At 27.1% G+C, this 12067-nt stretch overlaps 2 protein-coding genes across 9 annotated transcripts in view; one reads left to right on the forward strand and one right to left on the reverse strand.

The window, feature by feature from the left end:
- LOC111628442 (protein MCM10 homolog) overlaps window positions 1-4053 on the forward strand; it is a 69639-nt gene extending 65586 nt beyond the window's left edge. For all 3 annotated transcript variants that reach the window (XM_023372233.1, XM_023372232.1, XM_023372231.1), the window contains exons 15-17: window positions 1953-2101; window positions 2236-2278; window positions 3917-4053. In XM_023372233.1, coding sequence (XP_023228001.1) covers window positions 1953-2101; window positions 2236-2278; window positions 3917-3985 — 261 coding nt within the window. In that variant the 3' untranslated portion in view covers window positions 3986-4053. The remainder of the gene's footprint in view (window positions 1-1952; window positions 2102-2235; window positions 2279-3916) is intronic.
- Window positions 1-10299, reverse strand: part of LOC111628446 — a 19936-nt gene extending 9637 nt beyond the window's left edge. For 2 of the 6 annotated variants that reach the window (XR_002757177.1, XM_023372238.1), the window contains exons 1-5: window positions 10220-10299; window positions 10096-10152; window positions 9933-10012; window positions 8944-9175; window positions 3864-3917 (exon numbers count right to left, since the gene is read on the reverse strand). Coding sequence is in view for 5 of the 6 variants with exons in the window: in XM_023372238.1 (XP_023228006.1) it covers window positions 3891-3917; window positions 8944-9175; window positions 9933-10012; window positions 10096-10152; window positions 10220-10228 (405 nt within the window). In the remaining variant the exon portion in view is untranslated. Of the gene's footprint in view, window positions 1-3863; window positions 3918-8157; window positions 8293-8526; window positions 8864-8943; window positions 9176-9932; window positions 10013-10095; window positions 10153-10219 lie in introns of those variants that run through there. The other 4 variants (XM_023372240.1, XM_023372237.1, XM_023372241.1 and 1 more) reach the window with 4 other exon arrangements.
- Window positions 10300-12067: the final 1768 nt, after the last annotated feature.

Here is a 12067-nt window from a genome sequence, read left to right on the forward strand (position 1 = left end):
TACGACAGAGCCATAATCACAGATAAAACAATTTACCACAACAGACCAGACATCACACTCATTGACAAACACAATAAAATCACATATATTATAGACATAGCCATTCCAAACACTCACAATGTACAAAACACATGCACTGAAAAAATCAGTAAGTACACAGAACTCGCCCAGGAAATAAGGCATCTATGGAGGATGGATAGGGTGCTTATTGTACCTGTCATTCTCTCCTGTACAGGTATGATACCACACACACTACACAAAAGCCTGGGAACATTACAATGGAATATAAATACATACATCACAGTACAGAAGGCCACTATATTGAATACATGCCATATTGTGAGGAAATTCCCAAATACAGATACTGACACACTTATTTAATTTTAGTTTTGTTTTGCTTGCCATGCCTTGACTCTGGCCTGGCATAGTACACAGCCACCGGTGTCAACCAAGTATAACCCACTAAACATAATAATATTTTGAGGTTACTCTGTATCTTATTTAACTTTCGGTAACTGAATCATTTTTATTGTATAGGATTTTCAAGAAAGAATGCTACCATTTTAAATTACTTTAATTATGTTAATTATTATCTGAGAAGTATGCAACATACCCCAATCAATTGAATAGTTGTTCAAGTTTCATCTCCAAACTGCATTCAAATTGTTGTCTATTGCCTATTGGAAGTGCCATAAATGAAACGGAGACTTTGCAATAGAGAAAGCATTTTGTGTTGTGCAGTTTGCAAAGTTGGAATCACTGATCATTGTTGCAACATCAGTAATCTGCAGGAGCTGTAGAATTGTGGCTGCTATGGGAAGAGTGACATTCAAAAATTTGAGTATCAGTCGAATATGTGCTGTGACATTGAGAAATTGTATGTATAATATATTATAATAAAACTTGGACAGTTTTGTGATGTTTTAATGTACATTACAACATTCTTGGATAATAATTAACATAATTACAATAATTCAAATAGAATTTTATTTGGAAGGTTATTATAGGTAGAATTTTATTTGGAAGACCCTACAGTTGATGATAGTATTTTTAATAAACACGGAGAAATAAGCCTTCTTCCTTCCCAAAAAGTTTACAGATTTGTTCATGATACTAATAGATTATACAAATTAAGAAAATTAATAACTGTTTTTGCCTTTTTTGTTTGAAGTGTTTGTGGACTATATTCTGAACAAAAATCAAATGCAGAATGAACAAATTTGTTCTATTTTTGATTTTTTGTGTAGAATGCAATCTGAAGACACTTCAAATAATGAAAACAAAAGTACTTTATTAATAATTAACACTACACTCTCAATTATACTTGAATTTATTTATTAGAAATCTGTCAACCAAACAGGAATCTTCTATTTAAAAAACAAACAAGTTTTCTTAGTTAAATAGATTACATGATTAATTTTAATGAAGAAAAGTTATTTGTTTTTTAAATAGAAGAATCCTGTTGTGTTAAAAGATTTTTAATAAATAAACTCAAGTATAATAGATAGTATAATAGTAACTATAGTGACGAAACTTGCTGCAATAAAGATTAGAATCAGATATTTTATTAATGATTTTGGTTTATTTATGTAATTTTAGTAGCAAATCTGGGAACATATTATGCTATCATAATTAATTTTACAAGCATGTTAAAATGATATTATTAAAAATAATTATTACTTAATATACTGTAATATTGATACTTGAGAAAATATTTTAAGAGATTGCAACATAGATCATGTAACTTATTTACAGTAGAGTAGTATATAGTAATCATACTGAAATACTGTATATAAATAATGTTATGCTAACACTTAATATATGCCACTATGATTTAGAGCAATTGAGAATAGATTGTATTTTAAGCACATTGATTTGTTATATATAAGAGTAAATGTTAGAAAAAATCAACAAAATGTATTAATATTAAAAAAAATGCATGTGTTTTTCAGTGTATGTACACTTCATATCAACCTTCCGAACTCTGTAAAACAGAAAATCACCCTTTGAAACGTCACAAAGCAATTAAGCGTTTTTTCCGATGTACAGACTGCAATCATAGAACTTTTGCTTTTACAAAATTACCCAAAAAATCTTGCAGGTAAAATATCTTTTTTTGTAATTAATTCAATAATGCATAAATTAATGTTCTAGAACTTAAAATTTCACTGCTAAAGTACCAATTTTTTAATCAAAATTTCAATCTGTATACTTATTTTTGTGTATATTTTTTAGAAAATGTGGCGGTTCTAATTTTGAGAGAACATCTATGATGAAGGTAATTTCATATTTTATGTATATATATATTGTTTTTGATAATTTTAGTGTACATTGAATTATTTTTTAAAATTTACTTTATATATTAAACTTTACTATAAGTTAAGGATTTTTAATTATTAATATAAATCTCAAGCATTACTAAGAAATATAGTATTGCCAAATTTAAATTTTTGATTCATAGATGTAATTTAATTTTAAGATATGTAAATATTTACACACACATTAATTTAACTACAGTAATTCATCACACATAAAACCTTCTGAAACTCCAGTAATACGTGTTTACAAAACAGCGAACGTTTTCAACCATATCAGGGTCTTCCTCAGGCTACAGTTCTGAGGAATTCAAATAAGTGCAAAATGGAACAAGAAACCGGATGAATACAATTCAAACTTTAGAACAGCAATGCTAATATTAAAAACTAGAACATTACGCTCGTGTAGAAATTACGTTTAAGCATGTATAAAATTAAGCCTGCGAAACGTTGAATGCTGGTGAAATATACACAAATTAAAGCTAGTTATGGGGGGTGTTCCCTCATAACAAAATTTCCATGCATGAGAGATGCTGACCGCATCCTTAGAGTTAATGCATGTGTTATGTAATCCCGCTTTATATATTTCGAGAGTCTCCATGTTTCTGAGCTGATCAGTATGGTGTGATAGCCTGATCAGACAGGCATTTTGTAGATCAACCGTGATTCCAGATTCGGTGGCAACAGTTGAAAGGGTGGTGATATGTTTATTATCATCAATGCCGTATTTGTGCTCCCGAAGGCGTTTGTAAAGGGAGCATTTGGTTGAGCCCACATAGACTAAACGACTATTAAATCTGTAATCCCAAAGAGGGACAGCATATACCCCCGGTGCATATTTTAAGTCAAGCATATCCTATCCATTGTGGAGTAAGCATATACTCTTACTGGATAGAAAAATTTAAAGTTTTTTTGTATAACTAAAAAAGTTTAACTAAAGTTTAAACATATGTTCTGTACATTATCAGCCAACAAACAAAATTTTTGATCTATTGTGTATTGTCTTCTTTATCAGTTTAAGTTTGTTACACTAAAATTATTCATGAAAATTTAATTTTTGCTGCCTCTTTTCTGTGTGATATAGATTTTAACATTTTAAATAATATATCATACATTGTAACATAAATCAGAGGAAAAGAAAACAAAACAATAAGGATGAACTAGTTACTTTGCTTATTCAGTTGAATTAATCCATGCACATTTAACAGAGGGTGAAATTTAAATAACTCTAACATTTTTTATGTGGTTAATGGGCCATCATCTTCACTTCTGTTTCCAAATTCACTAGATCAAAAATATTAGCATTATTTAAAATTTGTCTACCGTTAAAGATGCATTGATTGATTTAGCTGAAAACCAATTTTGCTATATCTTAAGAGATTTTACAATATATTTCTTTAACTCCCTGCAGACAAAACTCTATTATACTCTGCTGCTTGATTTTTACAGATATTTTTAGGAATGTATTATGTCAAAACATTAAAGGATTGCCTGTATATTATTATATAAATGATATATTCAATAGTTAAATTCCATACATAAACTTACATAAAGACCTGCATTTGATCTGTTTCTCTAAAATGTTTTATACTTTTTTTCAGCCTAAAGAAGGAATAAAATCAAGTCATGAAAATTTACTTATTAGAGGAATAGAAGAAAAATTTTTATAGGGAAACATTTTCAAAATCAAGAAATAAATTTTTGTAAAACAAACATTATTTTAAATTAGTAAATATGTAATGAGTAATTTTAAGAAATAAATTTTATATGCATTTTTTTATGTTTGTTTGAGATTTATTTCTTCTTTTAATTTTAATAATTAAAAATTTTTGAATTAATCACAGTTCAATGTAATTCTCTTATAAAATTTTTTAAGAAATTGCTGAATATTTTAATATTTATTTATACTATAAAATTATTAAGTGTTGTATATATTCAATATGCAGTATAGGAAGTATTCAGTAAAATTTAAATTTTTTTAAAAACTAATTTAAATAATTCTGCTATTCCAATATTATTACTAGTTAGGGACAGAATATTTTCTATGATTATAAAGGCATTTTGAGATTATTATTAATATGAAAATTGGACAAGGACAGGTTAAAACAGTGAAATAACTTACAAGATTCAAGTTGCTAATCTTCAGTGATTTTGTTTTTAACAGATGGTCTATTGTATTTTTACAAATTTTAAATATAAAAAAGTATTTATTCAGAAATTAAAAGAAATGAAAAAGAAAAACTGTGTTTCTGTCTAAACAGGCAAGTATAAGACAAATTTTTTATCTAAGACTGATTTTTTTAAATTTTGTAGTAGAGATTATAAGAATGTGTACAGTATGTCTATATATTTACAGTAAAACTCCAATTATCTGAATTAATTGGGATCTCAGGCTGACTGGCTGTGTTAAACATCCAGGTAATTGGATTTTTGCTTTAAAATAGTGATTTTTTTTTCTTTGTACCCAAACACTCAATTATGTATACATGTGCATAATTATTTGCAAATAAAATATTAAATGTGGAAAAGTACTTGCATATGAATATGGTTTATTTTCTTTATTTAGAAAAGATTACTTTTCATGCTTATACGGTACAGGCAACCCCTGTATAACACGGCACTTCTATAGCATGGATTCACTCTGACATGGTTCGAGATATAGGTAAAACCCTCGTACAACATAAAATGTAATAAATTTTTACATACTTAAGTACTAATAGTTCACGAAAATTATTATTTTCATGAACTATTAGTACTTCAGTATGTAAATTTTCTTTTCTCGCCTTCATACACATGGTCTATCGCGAAAATTGTTTCAATTTTGTCAGATCTCGACGCTTCTGCATCTGGTGTTGCCAGATGTTTTTCTCTTATTCCATAAGTGCTTAGCACCATATAAGGAAATTTATAAAGATCTTTTAACTAGAAGCAAGCAATCTAAAATTACATACATTTTGCAAAAGGTAAAGCATGAATCTGAAAATAATGCAGAAAAATGCTCAGAGGATAACGATAACTTGCCAAAAATAAAACGCTCTCGGTTAATAGTGCTTTTAGTGATGACAAAGAAAACATTGTTTAATTTATATTAATATGTATCACTTAAGAAAATTTTAATAAAGATATTTATCTTAATTATGAAAATATAGTAGCATGTTTTTTAATTTTTGGAACCTAACCCTCCTTTTCGTACTAGTTCTTTGTTTCGCATAACACGGCAATTTTTTGGAACGTAACTACCGTGTTATACGGGGGTTACCTGTATATGTATGTACTGTACAGTAGAGCATCGATTATCCGAATATTGATCAACCAAAAGCTTTCCAGTCAGCATATTTAAATTTCTGCTAGTGCTGTGGCGCTGCAATCTTTGGCTATGTCTTAGGTTACTCCAATATTATTTTTGTTGGTGTGCGTGTTTTAGCTGGCAGCACTGGTGTGACCATAAGAGGGTACTTAAGGATTTGAATAAATTTCAACATGGGCTAGGTTAATATATTTTTCTGTACATAATCAGTTATCTGAAAAATTGATTTTCCGAACAACCCCAGTCCCCAATTGATTCGGATAATCAATGCTCTATTGTAAATGCTTGCTTATTTTTAACCAAGTTGGAAGGCAATCCAGACAATCAACATTCCATATACCTAAGACTAATTAAAAGTAAACAATAATTCTTTTTATCCTATGAGAGATAGCAAAACAGTTTAAATTACAAAGTCATACAGTCTTTGTCTGGTTAAAATATTCAAAGAGGGAGCAGTTGAACATCAAAAAATGAGGGAGGGAACTGTATGAGGCTTCTCTGCATAGCTTCATCTCTTAGAGCATGCAACACCATGCAAGATATGTGGAATTTAGACAAATACTTTTAGACAAGAAACATTTTCTATTTAAAAAATTCCATTGTAGAATTTATACAAAACTAAGCAGTTAATTTTACAATTTCTCAAATGTACTTTTTTAATATGGTATTAATTATTTATTACGAGAACTTTTTTCATTTATACTTATTTTTATAAGTTTAATAGATTGTAATTAATTAATTCAGTAAAAGAAAATACTTTAGTATTAATTATTTAAAAATAATTTTAAGAATGCTTTAACATAAATAAATTTTGTAGTGTTTTTCTTGTTAATTGTTAGTGTTAAAATTACAAGTTATGATTTCTAATAAACTGAAATAATGCTACTCTTAATATATTTTTAAAATCCAAAGTTCATTAAAAATCTTAAGTGATTCCTATAAAATGTTAGGAATTGAATAATAATCAGAAATTATATATTATTTAGTTTAATTGTAGGATGTTCTTTGTATTGATAATATTGGAAATAAAACAAAGATGTTGCAGTTAATAATTTTTTTACTGTATTTTAATTTTTCTTAATAATACAATTAATAAAATACTGTATATTTTTTAGGTACTAATGTCTATTTTCTAATAAAAAATTCTTGATGAGTGATGGAATATTACTTGATAGTGTGATAGAATTCCTCTTCCTTCAGTGCTTTATTATCTGTGAGATCTTTATACACTTTCAACTCTAGTTCAGTTTATACTGTATTTTTACAAGATAAAAATTAATTATGTAAATAGATTTTCATTTTTTTCATGCATCTAATNAATAACTAACTTTTGCCTGTACCCCTAAACAACCTATCACATACCCAGGTTGGGAATCACTGCAGTAGAGCATCGATTATCAAATATCAATCAACTGAAACCTTTCCAGTCAGCATATTTAAATTTCTGCTAGTGCTGTGGCGTTGCAATCTTTGGCTATGTCTTAGGTTACTCCAATATTATTTTTGTTGGTGTGCGTGTTTTAGCTGGCAACACTGGTGTGACCATAAGAGGGTACTTAAGGATGTGCCAGGATTTGAATAAATTTCAACATGGGCTAGGTTAATATATTTTTTTGTACATAATCGGTTATCCGAAAAATCGATTTTCCGAACAACCCCAGTCCCCAATTGATTCGGATAATCAATGCTCTATTGTAAATGCTTGCTTATTTTTAACCAAGTTGGAAGGCAATCCAGACAATCAACATTCCATATACCTAAGACTAATTAAAAGTAAACAATAATTCTTTTTAACCTATGAGAGATAGCAAAACAGTTTAAATTACAAAGTCATACAGTCTTTGTCTGGTTAAAATATTCAAAGAGGGAGCAGTTGGACATCAAAAAATGAGGGAGGGAACTGTATGAGGCTTCTCTGCATAGCTTCATCTCTTAGAGCATGCAACACCATGCAAGATATGTGGAATTTAGACAAATACTTTTAGACAAGAAACATTTTCTATTTAAAAAATTCCATTGTAGAATTTATACAAAACTAAGCAGTTAATTTTACAATTTCTCAAATGTACTTTTTTAATATGGTATTAATTATTTATTACGAGAACTTTTTTCATTTATACTTATTTTTATAAGTTTAATAGATTGTAATTAATTAATTCAGTAAAAGAAAATACTTTAGTATTAATTATTTAAAAATAATTTTAAGAATGCTTTAACATAAATAAATTTTGTAGTGTTTTTCTTGTTAATTGTTAGTGTTAAAATTACAAGTTATGATTTCTAATAAACTGAAATAATGCTACTCTTAATATATTTTTAAAATCCAAAGTTCAATAAAAATCTTAAGTGATTCCTATAAAATGTTAGGAATTGAATAATAATCAGAAATTATATATTATTTAGTTTAATTGTAGGATGTTCTTTGTATTGATAATATTGGAAATAAAACAAAGATGTTGCATTTAATAATTTTTTTACTGTATTTTAATTTTTCTTAATAATACAATTAATAAAATACTGTACATTTTTTAGGTACTCATGTCTATTTTCTAATAAAAAATTCTTGATGAGTGATGGAATATTACTTGATAGTGTGATAGAATTCCTCTTCCTTCAGTGCTTTATTATCTGTGAGATCTTTATACACTTTCAACTCTAGTTCAGTTTATACTGTATTTTTACAAGATAAAAATTAATTATGTAAATAGATTTTCATTTTTTTCATGCATCTAATCTATCTAATTAATATCTTCATCTCATTAAAAACTGATAAGCACTGAACATATTAATTTTTACTATCTAATTATAATGTAATTTATATTTTGCATCATTTTGAATTAGTATATAAAATATGTAATTAACTAGTATATATTTATATATACCAGTTAATTACATAATTTGCTAATTTTTAAATATTATACTAGATGGCAGCTTAACCTCCAGACCAAATTATGTAATATCTTTATAATTAAGTAATTGTATTATAGCCTGATTAAAATCCAGAGGTATCGTTTGAGACTGGTTAATTAGAAATGTCATACAATGTAGAGAATAAAACTACAATCATAAATATTTTAATGTTGAATATTTTACAAAATATTATTTTGTGTGCACTAAATACTCTATTTGTATGAAATCCAGTTGCTAATACTATTTATGTAAACAGAAACACTTCATTTCATTTTAAAATTGCCTTTTTCAGGAAATATTTTTATGTTCTTTTGGTAAGTCATTTCCTAAACTGCATAAAGAACATTTATAAAATGTCAGTAAATTTTTTATAAACAAACATTTTCTTTTAAATACAGTATTTAAACTTACTAGCATTTGTTCAATTCTGTCAATCCTTTTAAGTAAATCTTCTAAAGAGGCTTCATTTTCACTTAACTCATATTCTAATTTGATATTTTCTTTCATGGTATTATCTACAGAGCTACATAGTTCGAATATTTTTAACTTTTCATTATGAAGTAGCCGACGAAATTGTAAATAACTGCTATGAATTTCTAAAAAACTATTTTTAATAGCTTCTGTATTTTTGAAAAATTCCTCTCTGTAATATAATTTAATAAATGTAAACAATATAATTGTAAAAGCCTTACTCTCCTTAAATTCTAATGTTATTGTTAATTGTCTACTTGGACTTTACTTATTAATAGGACTTAATACTGGTGTTTAAAGATTGGCACGGCAATGAGAGTTAGTTCAGGAAAGAACAAAATTTCTTTATTATATCACCTGTAGTAATAATTTAAACACCAGTATTAAGTCCTATTAATAAGTAAAGTCCAAGTAGACTATTAACAATAACAGTAAACAATATAAATTTAAGGAAAATAAATTTTATAAAATTATACAAACAATGAAATATTTTCTTCAAATGATTTTTTTGTACAGACAATAGTTGGTTAAGACACTTTTGTTTAGTGGATTTAACATCATTCATTAATTATGGGCAATTTTCCATAATTAAAGAATCATATTAGACTATTTTTTAAATGTAATGTGATTCTGAAGATCACTGTTAGTCATTGTATAGAGCAGTGTTTCCCAAACTTTTTGGACTAATGCCTCCTTTTAGTGCATTTATTTCTCATACATATTTTTGGTTTTGTTTCAAAATGAATTGTCCTCCTCCTCTTCCAACACCTGTACTGCCTTCTAGTGTCCCCTCGAGTCTTCTACCACCTTCAAGGAGGTGGTAGTGCCCACTTCGGGAATCACTGGTATAGACTTTGCTTAATGTGCTATTCTTGAGCAACATGTCTGCTGCATTAATCAGGGACTCTGTAATAAAAAATGTTAATTACTTGAATAAGAAATCTTTATCTTCTTCAGATTCATTTTCTTTCTTTTTGTCCTCATAAAATCTCCATATTTCTTCTTTTCTCTATATTTTATTTAATCATTTTTAGAAATAATTTATATAATTTATTTTTAAAACATTTAATACAAAATAAATTTATAATTTACCTTTTTTAAAGAAGTACAGCTTTCTTCAAGTTTAAGATCAAGTTCATTGTTTTTCTTCTAATGTATATAAATGTATTGAACATTAAATTAATTAATTATAAATTAATATGTAATTAATACTTACTTTAGTCATGGCTTTCCATTTTTGTACTGTGTAAATTTTTATAACACAATAAATTTTTTTTAAAGATATATAATTAAATATCATCTGTTTAAATTTAAAAAGTGGTTAATGAGATTTAAAATAATTAAATTAAATATATATACAGTATATATATATAGGAAGGAAACNTATTCTTCACAGTTTTTATTAAGATTTTTCAACTAAATATGAGAGATTTTTAATGAAAATTATTAGCATCTCCAAGATATTAGGTGAAATAAATCATTTGTATCAAGTTCTAATTAATTAAATAAAAGTGCAAAATATAGATATTATATTATCAAGTATTTCTTAATAAATTATATCCATCATATAGAATATATTTTATTTTAACTTTAATATGATTATACTAAGTTTTTTAAAGATTATTTATAGAATAAACTATTTAGTTGGAGTCAAAGAAAAGAGAATGTCTACCCAGCGAAGGATGGATAAAACCACCAAACACTAGTAGTCGGTTATGAGATTCACCCGACTGACAGGTTGGTCATGTGGATTTTTCAAGTTTTCTTCACATGTGAAACACCTAAATAGAGGCCAGTTTCCCATAGAAAGTGCTCGAGAGTCATCCCTCCGCAGATTGCTCACGTGTCACATTGCCATATTCCATCAATCCAAAGGAGGAGTAATGTTTTGTTTAATTTAGGTTGCATTTTATTTATTTAGTTTATTTACTAGAATAACAGATTTCCTTTCCCACATCAACATAAAATCCCAATATATATGTTTTGCAGATTTTTTTTCCTGAAGAGAGACAAGTGATCTAAAAGTAGTAATAAATTGATATTTATTTCTTTGACTTCAATGAAACAGTTTCTTGTATTATTGGCATGATAATGAGTTTTTTGTTACTACAAGATTGCTTTATTACATCTAGTGATTTCTTGCAATTTTTTAAGAGAAAGATGACATCATCTAATTTTTTAAATAAATTGTTCAATGACTCATTACTGTAAATGCTTGTATCATTCTTCCAAATCTTAGATTTGTTCCACAGTTGGCAATCTTGCACTTGTGAAACTTTTCTACTGATCTGATTAAGGAATATCTGTCAAATACAATACTTTTACATGAGGAAATTGTTTCAGTTTAAATGGTATATATTAAACTTAAATATTAGATATTTTGAAAAGTATATAAAAAATATTAAGTTATTTCTGAGTAAGAATTTAAAAATAAATTTATGTTATGTTTAGCTTTTACAGCTTAAATTTATTTTTCGTTGTTAAATCGTAATGTTTAACTTTTACAGCTTAGAATTGAGAATTTACAGTGTCAAAAGTCTTCCTGAGGATGGAGATTCAGGAAGACTTTTCTATTCCTTTTAACAGTTGCTGAGATTAAAATTCCTTTGTCTCAAGAGTTAAACAAGAGCATTTGTATATGCATTCAATTAAATGTTATCCACGTAGAACATATTTTATGGCTTGAAGATAAGCTCTTTTTTTATATTTGGAAAATTTTGCTTCACCATAAATAATTAAATGTAAAAATATGTAAATGTATACTTTTTACATTTCAAAAACACTAAAGTGTATGCAAGTGTTAACATGCTAGTTGTGTGGAGTTTTCAGGATTTTCTTCATGTGTTTAATACAAATAGGAGCCAGTTTCCACAAAGTCTTCTTGGGAGGTCCACTTGACAATCGCCCATATGTTGAATTGTCTTATTGTATCAATCTTAAAAAGGACTTTATGGTATTTATTCTGTAATATGTTTGAATAAATCAAAAGCCGGAACTCGTCGCTGGACGTTTTATATATTATTGAATATATAAAATATATAAAAAATATAAATATAAATTAAAT

This window comes from Centruroides sculpturatus, unplaced genomic scaffold (genome assembly GCF_000671375.1).
Source record: "Centruroides sculpturatus isolate CEXI.00-Female unplaced genomic scaffold, Cexi_2.0 scaffold320, whole genome shotgun sequence".
Taxonomy (NCBI): Eukaryota; Metazoa; Arthropoda; class Arachnida; order Scorpiones; family Buthidae; genus Centruroides; species Centruroides sculpturatus.